General features: G+C 44.1%; 1 protein-coding gene across 1 annotated transcript in view; it reads left to right on the forward strand.

Moving 5' to 3' along the window:
• The window catches only part of ITK (IL2 inducible T cell kinase), a 52,230-nt gene extending 36,843 nt beyond the window's left edge, over positions 1-15,387 (forward strand). Inside the window, exons 9-17 of the mRNA XM_066590471.1 lie at positions 15-94; positions 2,168-2,301; positions 2,407-2,481; positions 4,940-5,111; positions 5,758-5,974; positions 9,681-9,745; positions 10,838-10,956; positions 12,085-12,242; positions 14,620-15,387. Of these exons, the coding sequence (XP_066446568.1) occupies positions 15-94; positions 2,168-2,301; positions 2,407-2,481; positions 4,940-5,111; positions 5,758-5,974; positions 9,681-9,745; positions 10,838-10,956; positions 12,085-12,242; positions 14,620-14,691 (1,092 nt within the window). The 3' untranslated portion in view covers positions 14,692-15,387. The remainder of the gene's footprint in view (positions 1-14; positions 95-2,167; positions 2,302-2,406; positions 2,482-4,939; positions 5,112-5,757; positions 5,975-9,680; positions 9,746-10,837; positions 10,957-12,084; positions 12,243-14,619) is intronic.
• Positions 15,388-18,808: the final 3,421 nt, after the last annotated feature.

Consider the following 18,808-nt stretch of genomic DNA (forward strand, 5'->3'; position numbering starts at 1 on the left):
TCTTTATTACACAGGACAAGGAAGGGGCATTTATGGTTCGGGATTCAAGACATCCAGGAATGTACACTGTATCCATCTTCACCAAATCATTAGGGTAAACTGCTAAATTGTCCAAGCTTGCAGGACTCTGTTGTATCAGTGAATGTTCATTCTACATCTAAAATGAAAGAGTTAAAGAGGTTGGACAAGATTAGATAGATATAGTAGATTTCTGCTAAAAACAGCACCACACCTGTCCCCTGGTCGTCCATTAATACTGCAGCTCAGCCCATTCACTTTACTAGAACTAAACTGCAATACCAACTGCTTCTTTACAACGCCCTTTAGGCTGGGTTCACACGGGACGGATCTCCAGTGAGAATTCAGCTGGAAAACCGCAGCTGTGGTTTTTGGAGTGGCTTCGCCGCCTGCATTTTTCACAGCGGCCATCTCTACCCATAGAGAGGAGAGAGGCCGCAGCAGAAAAAAAAAGAATTGACATGCTGCGTCTTTAATTTCCACACTACATGGCCATTTCCGTATGGTTTGGCTGCAACAGATTGGTTGCCGCATGTGGACGAGATTTTTGAAAATCTTGTCCACTTTCCTGGCTAATCCCAGGATTAGGAGCCGCGTGCGGAATTTCCGTTCCGACAATCCGTACGGAGGTTCCACAGCAAATCCATCCTGTGTGAACCCAGCCTTAATATTATCATTCCATCAAGGAATTTTGTCCATGCTCTTCACACCACTATCGTTCATGGATTCTGACTAGAGATGAGCAAGTATACTCGCTAAAGGCAATTGCTCGAACGAGCATTGCCCTTAGCGAGTACCTGCCCGCTCGAGGCAAAAGGTTCGGGTGCAGGGGAGAGCGGGGCGGAACGAAGGGGAGATCTCTCTCTCTCCCTCTCTCCCCCCCGCTCCCTCCTGCTGACTGCTGCTACTCACCGCTCCCCCGCATCGGCACCCGAACCTTTCGTCTCGAGCAGGCAGGTACTCGCTAAGGGCAATGCTCGCTCGAGCAATTGCCTTTAGCGAGTATACTCGCTCATCTCTAATCCTGACTATCCTCAGCTGCAAGTGTGCAATATCCACCTTGCATTATATTCTTTGCAGCACTTCAACCAAGCACCTGGAAATGGTTCAGACAGACACAGGGGCCTGTAACGATGGTGCAATTTTTCTTTGGATGGCAGACAATAAAACAGATAAAGCTGCTCATGCTTGTTGGATGATCAAACAATTCTTTCTACTGGTGGTCTGTTGAGGGTATCCTGAGTCCAGTCGCCTTGTGTGTGTGCCCTCACATATCCACTAGTCCCAACACCTCCTAACAGTCTGGTCAGAATGGCCAAGGTGGTGGGCGATTCATTGATACGACCATCCAGCTTCTCACATTCCAATAATGGGCCCCTCTCAGACTCTGTTAACTGGGCGAAATCTCTTTAAAGGGGTTTTGTCATAAAAAAAAAAAATCTATACACACCTATTCCTCCCCAGGCAGTCTACTTATTGTATCTTCTCCTCGCTGATCTTCTCCAGTCCCCCGGATCAGCTCACCACAGATCCTCTTCTTCTTCCTCCTCATGTGCATCATAAAGAAATGCTTAAGAAGTTAGCACTGTGCTCTGACAGGATCCAATATCCTGTGTTCACATTATTATTATACTGTTGCTGTCATTCATGCTGACGGATCCTTTAAAGAAACAGCACCCCATTTTTCATTATCAAACTTTATTAAACCTTTTTTTTGCAAAAGTCAAGCAAAGTATAGATGGTAAAACACATATACATAGTAACTCAACCTGGGGCTCTCCAGCTGTTGCAATACTACAACACCCAGCATGCTCTGAGAGCCACAATCTGTTAGGGCATGCTAGAAGTTGTACGTTTGCAATAGCTGGAGAGCCCCAGTTTGGAGACCACTGAAATAATCAGTCCAACTCCATGACGGTGAGGCAAGAACACGGACCAAATTGAGAATACTTAAAGGGAAAGCTCTGACATGGTCTCTCTTTAAATATAAAGATAGTGGAAAGCTGGTTGTTTTATAGGGATTTTCTAAGATTTTTAAAAAAGATCTGCATTCTGCGTTTACTCCAGAACAGCACCACTTTTGCACGTTGGTTGTATCTAGTACTGCAGCTCAACTCAAGTATGTCACATTTTCTCATTTTCTACACAGGGACGGCATTCACACGGTGAAACATTATCATATTCGCCAAACCAACGATTGTCCTCCCCAATATTACTTGGCTGAGAAGACTGCATTCCGCACTATCCCCCAGCTCATTCATTACCACCAACACAATGGAGCTGGTAAGTTTTCTCTCCAGGAAAATTTATTTAGTTATGACTGTAAAATAGTAAACTTGTGGCCTAGAATGGATAATTCTAATGATTGTAACTATGTAATTTATTTAGGTCTGGTAACAAGGTTGCGGCATCCGGTGTGTAGCTGGAAAGAGACAACCCCTATAACAGCAGGACTGAGCTACGGTGAGGCCAATATTTCATAGTCAGCTTTGGGTTTTACATGTGAAGCACAATTATTACACTATACATCCTGAGAGCCCATATCCACTGCCGTAGGCGCAACTACCCCTGGCGGCATGGAGTGTAGTTGCGCGTGTACAAAGGGAATCCCTTCGCCGGCTTTGCAAACTTTGCACTGGAGTTTGAAAACAGCGAGGAGACAGGTGCTGCCCAATCTTTGCCACACATAGTTTAACTACATGTGGGAAACATAGGGCAGGTCCTATCTTTTCCCAGCCCTACAAATCACGGCCAGGAAAAAAGGCAATGACCACGAAACCACTGAATTTCCATAGAGATCAGTGGTTTAGTTTTGTCCCGTTATATGGCTGTAATTATCACAACCGTATAGGGGGGGAAAACTACGCTCCTCTGAATCTGCCCTGAGCTTCATGAAGCAAGAGGGAATATAAGGCTGCCTGTCCATGGGCGAGTTTTCAATGTGAGATTCGCAGCAATAATTCGCCTGCGGACCTAGGCTAACTATGGAAAGCGCAGCCCATCCACAAATGGAGGACCATAGCGATTCTCTGCTCGCGGGATTCAAATTGCGGCATGCTGTGATTTGCTGTGATTATCTGCGGTAAGCCTATCTATTAGGCTCATCGCGGAGACCTGTCAGTGCTCCCCCCTCCTCCTCCGTGGCGGAATATCGCTAGCGATATTCCATCATGACTGTGGAAGGCAGCCTAACTCTATATAACAGATTTATATACCTTTATAAGATGCCAACTGTATAAAGTTCAGAAAGTCTTCACAATGTGCAAAAAGAATAACACAAAAGGCACGTCCTAGTGTAATATTGTACGGTAAAGATGGCCAAATGGCACTGACTAATCCTGATCTTTCCCAAGTTATTTAAGGCACCCTCCCCCAGTGGAAGCTGCCTAAGCAGTAGGTCGCATTAGGTTTATATATTGTCTCATGATTGACTCTTGGTTTTGACCTGTGCCTCCTCACCCAGCTTTCCTGTCTTCTTCTGTCCTGACCTTGGCTTATACATTGACCACAATTTATCTGATTGCTGCCAGCTCTGAGCTTCTGCCTATTCCTCTGTTTATGCAAGAACTCCGCTGAGGTTGACCTCCGCCTGTGTATTGACTATATCTCTGTCTGTCCCTCCAGTACTGCGCTACAGTGCATCTGGCCTGTAAGTGATAGCTGCCACTACAATGCGACTACTCTTGGTGTAACTATCTGGGGGCACCTGCAGCTAAAACCAGATACTAGTTGTAGGGTTTAAAATAAGGAGGACCCCTAGGTGCTGCCCTCAGGAGTCGTCCAGAGTCCATCAGTCCATGGCACAGAGGGTCCATACTTGCTGCATGTCTGTATTTACTTATATACATATGTATTTTACCTGATGAAAATTCCAGTATAGAATCAAAACCTATTCACATGAACCAACCTTTCTTGAGAAGAACAGAGTTGTCAGTAACCAGGCTTTGTGTGCTTTTATTTAGTGGGTTAAACACCTGTGAAACACACACTTCTAATCTCATTTTGTTAACTGAAACATCTTTTGACAATTAGCTGTTAATTAACAATCATGACAACATTTAATCAGCAACCAATGCAGAAATCCAGTTAATTATAAAGGATTCAGTAAGGCCTCAGGTCCATGGGGAAAGTGGATTTAAAAAATCTGCGTGAGTCTCCTGTGCGTGCGATTCGCGCCCATAGGGAATCATTGGGCACACGCACATAATCAAATACTGGGGAATGTAATTTTTCCCCGGCGTGCGGATTGCACGAGAAAACACCCACAGCATGCTCCATTTTCTGTGGTTCTCCCGCACAGACGGCTTCCACTGAAGCCAATGGAAGTTATCCGATCCGAGACACAGCTGCAGATGACACTGTGGCTGTGCCGTGAATCCACAGGAAAGCAGGAGTTTAAAAGAAATAGAAGAAGGCATGGCGCATGCGCACTGCCCCCCGCTGGAACGCCCGAACGCTACTGTTGTACAGAAGAAAGCAGATCCGCCTGCGACGCTGCTTCCAGACAGGTGAGTAAAATTTAATTTTTTGCCCCATGGCTGCGAGCACGTCTGGAATCCGCTGTGGGATTCTGCACTGGGAAAGCATGCGTGCCTATGGACATGGGGCCTTACATTTTCTTGCAACTGAAAGTGCATTATAAAGATGAATTTGTATTTATTCTATGTCTATATTGGGGTCCCGAAAACACCAGTAATCAAAAAATTACTAAATAGAGATAAAAATGTTTAATAGTAATATAAGTACTAATAATAATTGTGTAGATTGGGAAGCCTAAGTGTTCATGGTTCCATGGTGCATAGCCATAAAGACACATCCTCAATCCTCCATGTTCTACGTCATTTATTACCTGGCAGGTACAACTGTGAGAGTTACCATTTCACTTGAAATGCTGAAGTTATATGTTTTGCCTTCTCCTCAGGAAAATGGGAAATTGACCCAACTCATTTGACGTGTGTTCAAGAGATCGGCAGTGGCCAGTTTGGGGTGGTCAAGCTGGCAACTTGGCAAGGCACAAGAAAAGTGGCGGTAAAGATGATTCGGGAAGGAATGATGTCAGAGGAAGACTTTGTGGAGGAAGCACAGGTGTTAATGTAAGGACCATTTATGATGGGAGGAACAAGCTACATACATGTGCCGTGTTATTGCACTCGCACATACACTATAAGTAGGCTACACTTACATCTGCGTTGGAGGCTTTATTTGGTAAACCCCTGATGAAATACGTGTTACATCAAGCTGCGCTGTTTTATTAAGAAAACTTTGTCAGATAAAGCAGGAATATCCTAAAGTATCAATCAATCTATGCATTTAGTCATGTCCGACCTTATAGGCAAGCATTCTCCATGCTTCCCTGTAAAGCACTACTTCTTCTAACTGCTTGATGCACATATTTGTATCCATTTTGATGGTGTCGAGCCGGCATGTTTGTTGGCCCTTTCTTCTGGTTTTACTAGTCATTCCCAACATTATTGGCTTCTCTAGCCAGCTTTCATGCATGATGTGGTTAAAGTAAGTTACTCGCAGCCTAGTGACGTTAGCTTCTAGCGATGTCCCTGGTTTAATGCGATCCAACAGTTACCCTGGCTGATCATGGTATTCTTAATCATTTCCGCCAGCACCACATTTGGAACGCATCGATTCTCCTTTTGTCGGCCTTCCTTAGCTTCCAACTCTTGGACCCAAAAGTATCCACACTGTAAATATCTTATTTCATTGTCTTGCTCTTCTGCTCCGTAGGAAGCTTTCCCATTCCAAGCTAGTGCAGCTTCTGGGAGTTTGTACCCAGCAAGTGCCCATCTTTCTTGTATTTGAGTTTATGGAACATGGCAGCCTGAATGACTTCCTGCGCAGGAACCGAGGCACTCTTACACGGAGCACGGCTGTGGGGATGTGTCAGGATGTCTGTGAAGGGATGGAGTATCTGGAAGCCTCTAACTTCATCCACAGAGACCTGGTATGTAGTACATCTCTGCTGCCTAAGTAACTATGAATGTGTAATAATATAAGCAGAGCCAAGAAACATTCTGAAATCAGTCAATATGTACCAATATCCATAATTTAGTAAATATTTGTTTTCAGCAAAAAACAATTCTACATATTTTCTTAGGGTGCCTACTAGAGATGAGCGAGCACCAAAATGCTCAAGTGCTCGTTACTCGAGTTGAACTTTCAGTGATGCTCGAGGGTTCGTTTCGAGTAACGAATCCCATTGAAGTCAATGGGCGACTCGAGCATTTTTGTATATCGCCGATGCTCGCTAAGGTTTTCATTTGTGAAAATCTGGGAAATTCAAGAAAGAGATGGGAACGGCACAGAAACGGATAGGGCAGGCGAGGGGCTACATGTTGGGCTGCATCTCAAGTTCCCAGGTGCCACTATTAAGCCACAATAGTGGCAAGAGTGAGACCCCCCCCCCTTCCGCCGCACTGTCAGCATAACGATCATTCTCCTCTGCCTCCTCTGCCACAGCTGTAACAGCTGCCTCTGATTGGCTCAGCCCTTCCCTGCAATTCATCCAGAAATGTGTAAAAATAAAAAAAATATATACTCACCTTGTCCTGGCAGAACGATGTTAGCCCATTGAATTCAATGGAGACGGCAATACAGCCGGCTCCATTGAAAGCAATGGGCTGCCGGCGATCGCGGGATGAATTGTCGGGAAGGGCTTAAATATATAAGCCCTTCCCTGCAATTCATCCAGAAATGTGTAAAAATAAAAAAAATATATATACTCACCTGGTCCCGGCAGACGGAGTTCAGCGCGGCAGGCGGCAGTTCTCCTGAACTGCTCTGAACAGCTGTGAGTAGTATTCAGCAGCCGGGGATTTAAAATCCCCGCCTGCTGAATGAGCTGCCTCTGATTGGTCACAGCCTGACCAATCAGAGGCAGCTCTCACTCACACCCATTCATGAATTCATGAATGGGTGAGTGAGTGCTGCCTCTGATTGGCTCAGCGCAGGGCCAATCAGGGGCAGCTCTCAGCTGTCATTCAGCTGAGAGCTGCCCCTGAGCCAATCAGAGGCAGCACTCACTCACCCATTCATGAATGGGTGTGAGTGAGAGCTGCCTCTGATTGGTCAGGCTGTGACCAATCAGAGGCAGCTCATTCAGCAGGCGGGGATTTTAAATCCCCGGCTGCTGAATACTACTCACAGCTGACGGAAATCAATGCGGCTACATTGCGACTTACAAGTAGCTGTGATTCTCAGTTCACAAGAAATCCATAGGTTTTTGATTTCCTGCAATCTGTGGGTTGTGGTTGTGGCTAGTTGGAAGCTGCTACATGACTCCATTGATTTCGATTAGATTGCGAGGTTGCAGGTCTACACTATGATCTTTGACTTGTGTCGTGGTGAAAGTTGCTATGTAGTCCTAGGCTTAAAAGATTTGAGACAAGATAGAAAGTTATTCCCTATCCTCAGGATAGGAGATAACTGTCTGATTGGGGGAGGTCTAAGCATTGGGATAACCCCAATCCAAAAAAACGGGTGTCATGAAGGTCCTTATATGAACAGAGCAGCAATTGGGCAACACACACTGCCATTCATTTAATTGGGGACACCAGAGATTGCCGAGCACATGAACTTCATTTTGGAGCCTTCAGGATTCTCATTCTTGGGATCGTGTGGGTCCCACCGGTCATTCCTGTCCCAATCCTGTCCTCTATCCTATCCTTTGTATCTTCGCACAAACCCTTTAAGGTCTGAAACAATTAGATCAACATTTAAATCGGTTATAAACAATGGAACTAATTTCCAGAAGTCAGGAGGGATCAATTTTTCTGCCACGGACATAACTATAATAATTAATTACAATGTAGTAGAAAATCCAGAAAATGCAGAAGTGTCATTTCCAGTCTCACCTTGTAAGACCTCAACATAAACTATTTAAACCTGTTTTGCAAAAAGGAGGCAGGGAAATAGCTGTAAGCACCTTTACAATTTTCTTTCTTCATATTACAAAACACAATAGGGTAAAGGTTGCCTCATCTCAACAAACTGCCTTTCCACGTACCCTGTTAGAGTGGGGTTCCCTTTACTTGAACCCCACTTTATATGCAAAGAGCTGGTAAAAAGCAACGTCTCTTTTTGGTGCCCCTGGTCCAATTAACAGGTCACAGCGATCTAGCATGTAATACCACATCTCTCCTTTAGTGGTCACTGCAGTCAAAATAAATAGCAGCCAGCAACTTCCCCTAATGAAAAATTAGCCACATAAGCTGTTTGCCAAGAGTGTAAAATTAAAGGAGTTGCTTGGGTTGAGACAGCATGTAACCCCCTTCCTGACTGCATACCAAGTGTATAGAATGGCTTAGGGAGTCCACTCCATACCTGTTGGCTATCCGCTATTTTTGACAGTTGACAGCCACCAAAAATTGCCACAATCGAAGCTAGTTCCATTTGTGGCAGTTAGGCCCCCTGTCCACGGCCGTGACGGAATATTGTAAGCGATAATCAGCCGCGGCGGAGGAGGGGGGAGCGCTGAAAGATCTCAACGGTAAGCCTATCTTACAGGTAGGCTCACCACAGAGAATCGTGGCAAGCCGCGCTGGCGCTGTGCTTTCCATAGCAACGCTATGGAAAGCTTCACACAGTGTGATCCGCAGCGATAAATCGATCATCACCCGTGGACATGCAGCCTTAACTATTTAGATTCTGTGGCCAAAGCTGACTACACATCTAAACTGTCAACCAGAGAGGGGTCCCTTCAGTATTCAATTGGCCTCAACCCCACCCTGGCGGGGTGCGGATAAGCTAGCATGAGAGCCCAGAGCCTACCAGAGGTTCCCAGGGCTGCCATGCATGGATGCCTGTTAAGCCTTGCCTCCTGTAGCAGGGCTTAATAGGCAACGTTTAACAAAATATCAAAACATTAGAGGAAAAAATATATGTGTGCATATACTATATATATATATATATATATATATAGTATATATATGTGTGTATACGGTATATATATATATTATATATATATGTGTGTGTATACGGTATATATATATATATATAGTATATATATATGTGTGTGTGTGTGTATATGATATATATATATATATATATATATATAATTTCAAAAATGCCCCCTTCCCTAGAAAACATCTACGGTAACAATGAAAGCCCCTTACATATTTTGGGATTGCCATGTTTGTAAAACTCCAAACTTTTAAAATATTGCACTATTTATCCCACGCGGTGAACACAGTAAAAAAAAAGTACAGAATGTCAGAATTGCGTTAACCCGGCTCCCCAAAAAATTAAATAAAAATGTGATCATAAACATGTATGTGTCCAAAATGGTAACAATAAAAACCACAGCTTGCCCTGCAAAACATGAGCCCTCACACAGCCGCATCGATGAAACAATAAAAAAGTTATGGTTCTTGGAAGGCGGGGATGAAAAACAACAGTTAAAAAAAATGAAAAGTCTCTGGTCTGGACGGGGTTAAATGGCAGCCTCATTGCACAGTATATGTTGATGCTTAAAATAGGCTAACAGCAGAGAGCGGAAGATAATGGGCCCAGCGGGCGCTATGAGTGATTATGTTCCCTGTGCCATACATATAACCGAGAAATGAATGGATTAGTGACAAATGATCTGCTTTAGGAATAGTAATCTATGCCTGATTAATCCATGCATGACATCTGTTATCTGCTGTCTACAGGCCGCTCGCAACTGTCTGGTTGGAGAATCATTGGTCGTTAAAGTATCAGATTTTGGCATGACCAGGTAACGAAGAAATGTGGAGAAATATATTACAGGCTTTATTTCACAACTTCTTCTTTAGTTTACAGGTTCTCCAGAATTATACAAATGTGTCGAGGTGTTTTCATTATACCAGAGGCCCTAATGTATGCCCCTGTGCTGCCTGCCATGCTTGCACTCCTATTAGGCCCTGACAGCAGTTTTACACTGACAAGAATAAAACACTGCAATAAAGAAGTATTGCAGTGCATATTAGTGATGCAGTAATCTACTGGGACTGACAAAAAATATAAAAAAGTATAATAAAATATTAAAAAATGTAAAAAGAGCACATAATCGATATTTCTGCAACAATACTGCTGCAGAGGAACCTAATAGGAAGTGATCATAGACCCCACAGGCGAAATAAAGCATTACATAATGCTCATTAAATAAATTAAGCCCCAACGTCCCTGAGTCGAATTGAATTGCGGAATCTGCGTAGGGCATCCATGCGGACGATCCGCAGTTCAAGCCGCCCATGGAGAAACATGAGTGTCCGCACTAGCATTAAAGAATGCAGATTTTTTTTGCGGACCTTTTGGTCCGGAAAACAAATCGCAGCATGCTCCATTTCAGTGTGGATCCCGCATGCACAGCCTCCATTGAAGTCAATGGAAGCCGTCCGATCTGTGGCCTGTCCGCAATTAAATTGCAGACGGGCCACGGTTTCCACGGGAAAGCAGTAGTTGAAAAGAAATTGTACTGTGCATGTGTTGCCGGCATCTCATTTAAAGCAATGGGATGCCAGCAACCCCTGAAATGATTTTTCAGGGAAGTGCTTTAAATATAAGCCCTTCCCTGAAAATCATTTCAGGGCTATGTTGGATCAATTTCTATATGGATATCGACAAATCCTGCCAGTTATTAATGGGTTTATCCAGTTTTCCGTCATGGTTCATTTATTTTTGCCGACAAGAGAAGCCAGCTAGCCACAGATCTAAAACAAATGCCCATTGTCTCTTTGCCGGTGGTTCCCTTTCACATACATAATCATGTAGGCCCACTCACCTGGCTACCATTTGCAATCCACATACAGTATTCATTGGAATATTAGTGATTTTCCTACCTTTTTAGGTTCGTCCTTGATGACCAGTACACAACCTCAACAGGCACTAAGTTTCCTGTGAAATGGTCAGCTCCAGAGGTATTTCGATTTGGACGCTACAGCAGCAAGTCTGACGTGTGGGCTTATGGTATGTTCTACTCATCCTTCATCCATATTATTGCATTGTCAAGTCAGTTGCTTGATATTTCTGTATTCTGTATATTGTGTATGGCATATTTCAAGGAGCAAATTTATCAAAACTAATGCTAGGGGAAAGTGGAGCATACCAATCTAATTACTTTTTTAACCCCTTCCTTGAAAAGGTTGTTCAGTTACAAACTATTAATGGGCCTATCTGCAGGGCAGCCCATCAATAGTAGAACGTTGGGGTTCTGCTGCCCAGGACTTCCACCAATTAGCTGTGTACCAAGCCTGTTAGTTGTGCACTGAGCTAATTTCTGCAAGAAGCAGACAGCTCCGTTCCTACTGCAGTGGCCAGGCTTGATGTTACAGGCAAAGTTCCTATTCACTCTTATGCACTCCTACAATACCAAAACTTGCCACTGCAGTGAAAACGGAGCTCAGGCTGGCCATGTTTTTGGAGCTCAGTTCAGTGCACAAGCACATTGGTCTGGAAAACAGCTGATCAGCAGGGATTCCAGGGATGGACCCCTGCTGATTTACTATTGATGGGCCCATCAGCAGTTTGCAACTAGACGACCACTTTAAGGGCAACACACACAAGGGTAGGGCACCTTGATGTACTATAATGTCATGGTGATTGTGTGAGCACTATCAGTGTGACCACACACTCAAAGCTGGGGAGACAACTGTAATAGACGACTGTAATCTGGTATCCGGGATCAAAAAAAACTCTGCTACTGGAAGCTAACCCTCTTAGTGCAGTGATCAACCCTGACACTTTACAAGGGGGAAACATCGGAATTGTGGGAGGTGTTTTGCCTGTCGTCCCATAACTAAATTATATAAAAGTTAACATTTATGTACCCAAAAATAGTACATATAGAAACTACAACATGTTCCGCAAATATACAAAACTCCATGTTTTTGAATTAATGAACAAATTACAAAATGTATTAGTTCAAAAAAGGCAAGACCAGAATTACCAAAATTTAGTGTGGTCCTGAAGTCCAAAAATGCCCCAGTCTGGAAGGCCATTAATTTTCATGGTTGTCATTGGCAGCTGCACCAGTTTTATAGGAAGGTATGGCTGTGTAAGTGCATGACAATACGATGCATGTCTTCTGCTGTGCAGGTGTGCTGGTTTGGGAGGTATTCAGCGAGGGGAAGACACCATTTGAACACCTTAGTAATGCGGACACTGTGGAAGAAATATCAAATGGCTTGAGACTCTTCAAACCGAAGCTGGCATCGGAGAAATTGTACCAGTTTATGAACAGCTGCTGGCAGGAAGTGAGTAGATATATATATATATATATATATATATATACACTGAAAAGTATAATGCACAAACTTCTGTATGGTGAATGGGTGAAAACTTTCCAAGCCAATGCGATGACTGAATTACCCAACGGTGAATATTACTATACCGAAGCCTATAATGTACTTGGGGGTGTAGTTGTGTGGCTCTATGGTACTTACAAAATTGAGGACACAAGACTTTAGCAGCAATTGGTTACTTGTACACGCTTAATGGTTACACTTCTGGTACAGAGAGTAGGTTATGCTTAATGGTTCTGGCACAGTTTCTGAGTTGTGCCGGAGAGAATAGCTTGGTCAACCACTTTATTCTCTACAGTACAAATGGAAGGCTGACCTTATTGGTCTATGTTTGAACAATGAAAGTCTGTGTTTCCATCCGCATCCTGTTTTTGGAGAATCAGCCAGAATCCTGGTATGTAGTAAAAAGTGAAATGTTTTAAAACTTTTGTTGCCATATTCTATACTAGTGGTGGCCAAATCATTCACTGTGAACCACCGACAGACCACACTTGGTGGTCATCTCGATATTAGGCCACCAAGTTGCTCTTCTTCAGGATTCAATACAAAAGACTCCATATTGGAAACATCTGGCCACTCCTGACACAGTTATCAATGCTGCCATTCAACGTACTCAATAATAGATAGAGAATAACTTGTGATCCAAAATACCTAATTGTGTTTGTCCAATCCCTGAAGTTTGCTACCAAGCAGGTGCCAGCTTTTGCTTCATTATATTCATCCCATACACATTTTTCGCACGCCATCCAGTCCTCATGCTGATCATGTTTCTATTATATGTGGTGTGTGGACCACCAAATCCTGAAAAATTAACAAGACTACAGAGCTCTGTGTGAAAAGATAACCACCATTTAATTTCACAAAGTTAAAAGTGAACCTCAAAAAATCTAATTCATAGTCAGTAATAGACGTGTTATACGTGTCAAGAAGATAGTCATTAATCTGGCAGTTTTTAGTCACTCCCTTATCTCAATAGAGAGGTAAGCAGCAGATAAACACATGGCCAGCCTGAGCTCCAAACACATGGCCAGCCTGAGCTCCAAACACATGGCCAGCCTCTGCTTCAAACACAGGGCCGGCCTGCGCTCCAAACACAGGGCCGGCCTGCGCTCCAAACACAGGGCCGGCCTGAGCTCCAAACACAGGGCCGGCCAGCGCTCCAAACACAGGGCCGGCCTGCGCTCCAAACACAGGGCCGGCCTGCGCTCCAAACACAGGGCCGGCCTGCGCTCTAAACACAGGGCCGGCCTGCGCTCTAAACACAGGGCCGGCCTGCGCTCCAAACACAGGGCCGGCCTGCGCTCCAAACACAGGGCCGGCCTGCGCTCCAAACACATGGCCAGCCTGAGCTATGTGCAACCCATCTGGTTCCACAACTTGCCGGCCACTAGCTCCAGGTGGATGTTGGGAAGGGGTGATTGTCCCCCTTAGGTCTGCCCTACCAGATAATCTTCTTCTTCTATGCAGAAGCATCATGTGGGGCTAACGGAATAATTCTCCTACTGACTCTTTCTCATCCCCAGTTACTTAGTTCTGCTACTGTATTTATGTTATGTATTTATGTTATGTATTGTATCTATGTACTAAGGTTGATTCATGCTGTATTTATGTTATGAGTTTGTTTCTTATGCTACAATTGTTATGAGCTTGGTTCTGGCACTGTATTTATGTTATGACCTTGGTTCTTGTACTGAGATTAGTCCTGGTGCTGTATTTATGTTATGAGCTTTGTACTGGTGCTGTATTTATGGTATGAGCTGGTTCTGGGCCTGTATTTATGATACAAGCTTGGCTCTTGCACAACATTTATTAACTTGGCTGTTCTAGTGTGGATATGTTGCCATCTTGCTGCCTGTCAGTGATATATATATATATATATATACATACACACACACATTTTTTTCTATGGGGGGGGGAGAAATTCTACAAGGCATGCCATCTAGCTGAAGGTTGACATTGGACGGACAACTCTGACAGTGCTTATCCCACAAAGTGAAGACAGCATTGTACGATGCTTGTTGCATTAAAGAGGTTAGAAAAACATGGTTGCTTTCTTCCAAACACAGCACCACCCCTGTCTGTGGGTTGTGTCTTTTATTGCAGCTCAGCTCCAATTCACTTCAATAGAGTTGAGCTGCAATATCATACACAACCTTATGGACAAGTGTGGCGCTGTGTTTCGGAGAAGGCAGCCATGTTTTTCTAACCCTGGAAAACCCCTTTAAGAGTCCATCATCGAGTTCTCATAGACGCCAGACTGTTGGGGAATATAGTCAAAATCTATCATTTACTGTACAACTAACTCCCTTTGGCCTTTGTTTCTTGACAGAACCCAGAGCATCGTCCATCATTCTGCCGTCTGATGAAAGAGATCACAGATATTGCAGATATAGAAATGTGACCTGAAAGAAGATATCACAATGTCTTGGTTGAAAATGCCTTTGTGTTTCCATCACTGCACTATATAGCAGTGGGAATCCTGTGCATCGTGTGGTATATGGCGATATTACACTGTTAGGTTACTAGGGCACTATTGTGTTACAAATCATGGTAGAAAACATTACAGCATGCACTGAACATAGCAGCTGGACACCCGAAACAGTAGTAGATTTAACATGGTTTATACCGAAAACGGATACGCTGACGGTTAATTTGCTGCCATCAGGGTTCTCCCAGAAAAGTCTAGTTGGTATAACAAGGAAAATGAAGAAAAAGATTAATGGATACTAAGCAAACTTGCCACTTTTCCTGCCCACCTACAAACATAACGCACTTTAATGCCAGCAAATAGCATGCAAACCTTAGGGATTGCACATCAGAAAACAGTTTGCTGTACCATCTGCTGGCCAGAAGTGGTACTGCATGATATCTTCATTTTCATTCATTGTATATATAGTACAGTATTTATCTTTTTTTTTGCTAGCCATTGGCACATAATTATACTCGAGCATAAATATGTGATTTGTTTAAAAGAAATGTATCATCAGTTAATGACCTCTTGTATACACCAATTTTTTATGTTCAACATATATAACATTTTTTGTGGATTTTTTTCAATTTTGGTTGTCATGATCTATATTAAAAAAGAAAATCCTAAACTCTGACCTCCTGTTCTGTAGAAAAAACTTTTCAGCAGACATCTCATTATCATCACAGGTAGAATTACAATGACTGGTAACAGCTATATATAAATAACATTGGATACACCATTCACAACAAGTGATGGTCACAGCTCACCTCCTCCCCTCCCAGCACAGGTCACAGAGCATGCTCACAATACGTTTCCATAAAAGTCAATGAATCATGAGGCAGCTGTAAAATATATTTTTAAGTGCTGTTAAAAGGGTTTTCCTATTAAAGATATTGTGGATACGGAATAAATGTCAGATCGTTGGGGGTCTGAGTGCTGGTGCCTTTAGTGATCCAAGGACCGAAGTACCCGAATGCCACATGTGAATGGAGCGGCGGTACCTCAACAGGAGGCGCATTGACAGATCACATTAGTAATGTTACACTAGCCCCTGAAATATGTATCTGCTCAGGGGCATAGCTAAAGTTTTGTGAAAAAGTTTAGCTTGGGACCCCCAGCTACTCTGCATGGCCCCCAAAATACATACACACTTACTATATATATATATATATATATACATATATATATATATATATATATATATATGAATAGAAGCTGGCTCTCTGTAACCCTTTCACTGCTGAAGAGATGATGACATGCTTCTTACACAGAGGTGAAGAAGTGAGTACAATTAGTTATGAACTTAAAGGGGTTGTCCCGCGCTGAAACGGTTTTTTTTTTTTTTTTTTAAACACCCCCCCCCCCCGTTCGGCGCGAGACAACCCCGATGCAGGGGTTAAAAAAACAAACCGGAGAGTGCTTACCTGAATCCCAGCGGTACGGCGTCTTCATACTCACCTGCTGAAGATGGCCGCCGGGGTCTGCTCCCTCCATGGACCGCAGCTCTTCTGTGCTGTCCATTGCCGATTCCAGCCTCCTGATTGGCTGGAATCGGCACGTGACGGGGCGGAGCTACACGGAGCCGGCATTCTGCACGAGCGGCCCCATTGAAGACAGCAGAAGACCCGGACTGCGCAAGCGCGGCTAATTTGGCCATCGGAGGCCGAAAATTAGTTGGCACCATGGAGACGAGGACGCCAGCAACGGAGCAGGTAAGTATAAAACTTTTGATAACTTCTGTATGGCTCATAATTAATGCACAATGTACATTACAAAGTGCATTAATATGGCCATACAGAAGTGTATAGACCCACTTGCTGCCGCGGGACAACCCCTTTAAGGGATATTCAATGTGAACATTCTAGGACTGCTGAGCAGGTATAACACATATAGCAGGATTGTTAAGGAGGACACATTACACACTGAGCACAGAAGCTGGGGGGCCCAGAAGGAATTGCCACCCCTACGACCCCTATTGCTACGCCACAGTATCTACTATTCTGTAAAGAAACTGAATTTTTTGCAATAAAACGATGATTTTTCAGAAAGGCCTCCCTCACACAGGTGTTTGCAGAACATTGTCAGGAAACTAAAAAAAAATCAATACTCAACTAATTTGCGCTGTCCGGGCCCCTGACACTGCTCTCCAGAGCTCTGGGCAGGCTTCTGGGCACTTGCCATCGCCAACAAAGCTTTTTTTTTGCTAGTGCCAGGGTTTGAAGACCCCGCCTCCAGCAAGAAATTGCTCTGATTGGCTGAGTTTGCAGCCTCAGTCAATCACAGCCAGCATTTGATGCACCAATCACAGCAATTCATTGAATGGCTGTGATTGGTTCATCGAGCGTTAGCTCTGATTGATTGAGCCAGCGCTTGATGAACTAATCAGAGCAATCTCTTGCTGGAGGTGCCACATTTTTGGCAGCGCTGAAACAGCTGCCCATTCATTTTAATAGGTGACAGATGGGGGCCATTTTCTGATATTCTGTCGACAAAGCTGTCTGAGAGTTGTATTTTGCAATGATACAATTTATTGTGCCATATAATGTACTGTACTGTAACAAATTTTATAAGTTAAGCAAAGAATAGAAAAAAGGCAACTGCGCCATTTTGGGGGTTTTTTGGGGGGGGGGTCTTGTTTTCATGGCATACAAAATGCAGCAAAAATGACATAACTTTATACTGTGGGTTCATATGATTACGGTGACAGCAAAGTTACATCATATTTTGCTTTTAAAAAGTAAGAATTTGGTGTCACCATCTTCTGACCGCCAGAACCTTTTCTCATTTTTCCAGCAATTCAGCTGTGTGAGGAATTGTTTTTTGTGGGAAAACCTGTGGTTTCAATTGTTACCATTTTGGAGTACATATGACTTGGGCCGCTTTCACGTGACTGAGAAAATTGTGCAAGTTTTGTGTGTTGCGAGACGCACAAATCTTGCACTGATATGAACCCCATTTTTTTAACCCTTTCCAATCCAATGTCGGGCCTGCCCCGACATCATAATTTTCCTCCACAGCTCCGATGTCGGGGCAGGCCCGACACTGCAGTGCAGGAGTGCATCTGCTCCCGACCGTCAGACACATCGGGTGCAGATGCACTCCTGCACTGGTCCTCAATTAGCGCTATGTAATGCATGGAGATTTCGGCTGGCGATCATGTGACCGCCGGTGTCACCTGACCCCCAGCTGTCACATGAACGCCGAGCCGGGAGGCTGAAGGGAGAATGCGGAAGTATTACTTCTGCATTCCGACAGGCGATTATGTGACCGCCAGGTGTCACCTGATCCCAGCTGTCATATGATCGCCGAGTCGGGAGGTAGAAGGGAGAATGAGGAAGTAATTAGAGATGAGCGAGTATACTCACTAAGGCACATTACTCGAGCGAGTAGTGCCTTAGCCGAGTATCTCCCCGCTTGTCTCTAAAGATTCGGGGACCGGCGCGGGTGACAGGTGAGTTGCGGCGGGGAGAGAGAGATCTCCCCCCCGTTCCTCCCCGCTCTTTCCCGACGCTCCCTGCCCCCCAAATCTTTAGAGACGAGCAGGGAGATACTCGGCTAAGGCACTACTCGCTCGAGTAATGTGCCTTAGCGAGTATACTTGCTCATCTCTAGAAGTAATACTTCCGCATTCGCCCACGGTGTAGTGACCACCTGCACCCTCCTGAACTCTGTCAGATCAGGAGGGTGAAGGCAAAATTTATTTTTTCTCATCCATTCTCCCCAGCTCCAATTTATTTGGAGCCGAGGAGAATGGATGAGAAAAAATAAATGGATTGGAAAGGGTTAATGGGGTCATATACATAAAAAACTCGAGGCATGTCCTATCTTTGGGTGTTTCTAACGGAACCAAAAAACACATTGCACGGAGTACAATGTGCACGTGAGCGCAATGTGAGGTTTCCAATTCAAAACAAGTGGAAATACTTGCCAATCCTCCGACATGCCTGAGTTTCATGTCCCGATATTGTTCTCTGCCGTGTGTAGGACGTCTTAGGGTGCATTCAAATGGGTGAGAAAATCGTGTGAGTTTTTGAGTGTTGCGAGACCA

The sequence above is a fragment of the Eleutherodactylus coqui genome, chromosome 2, assembly GCF_035609145.1.
Source record: "Eleutherodactylus coqui strain aEleCoq1 chromosome 2, aEleCoq1.hap1, whole genome shotgun sequence".
NCBI lineage: Eukaryota > Metazoa > Chordata > Amphibia > Anura > Eleutherodactylidae > Eleutherodactylus > Eleutherodactylus coqui.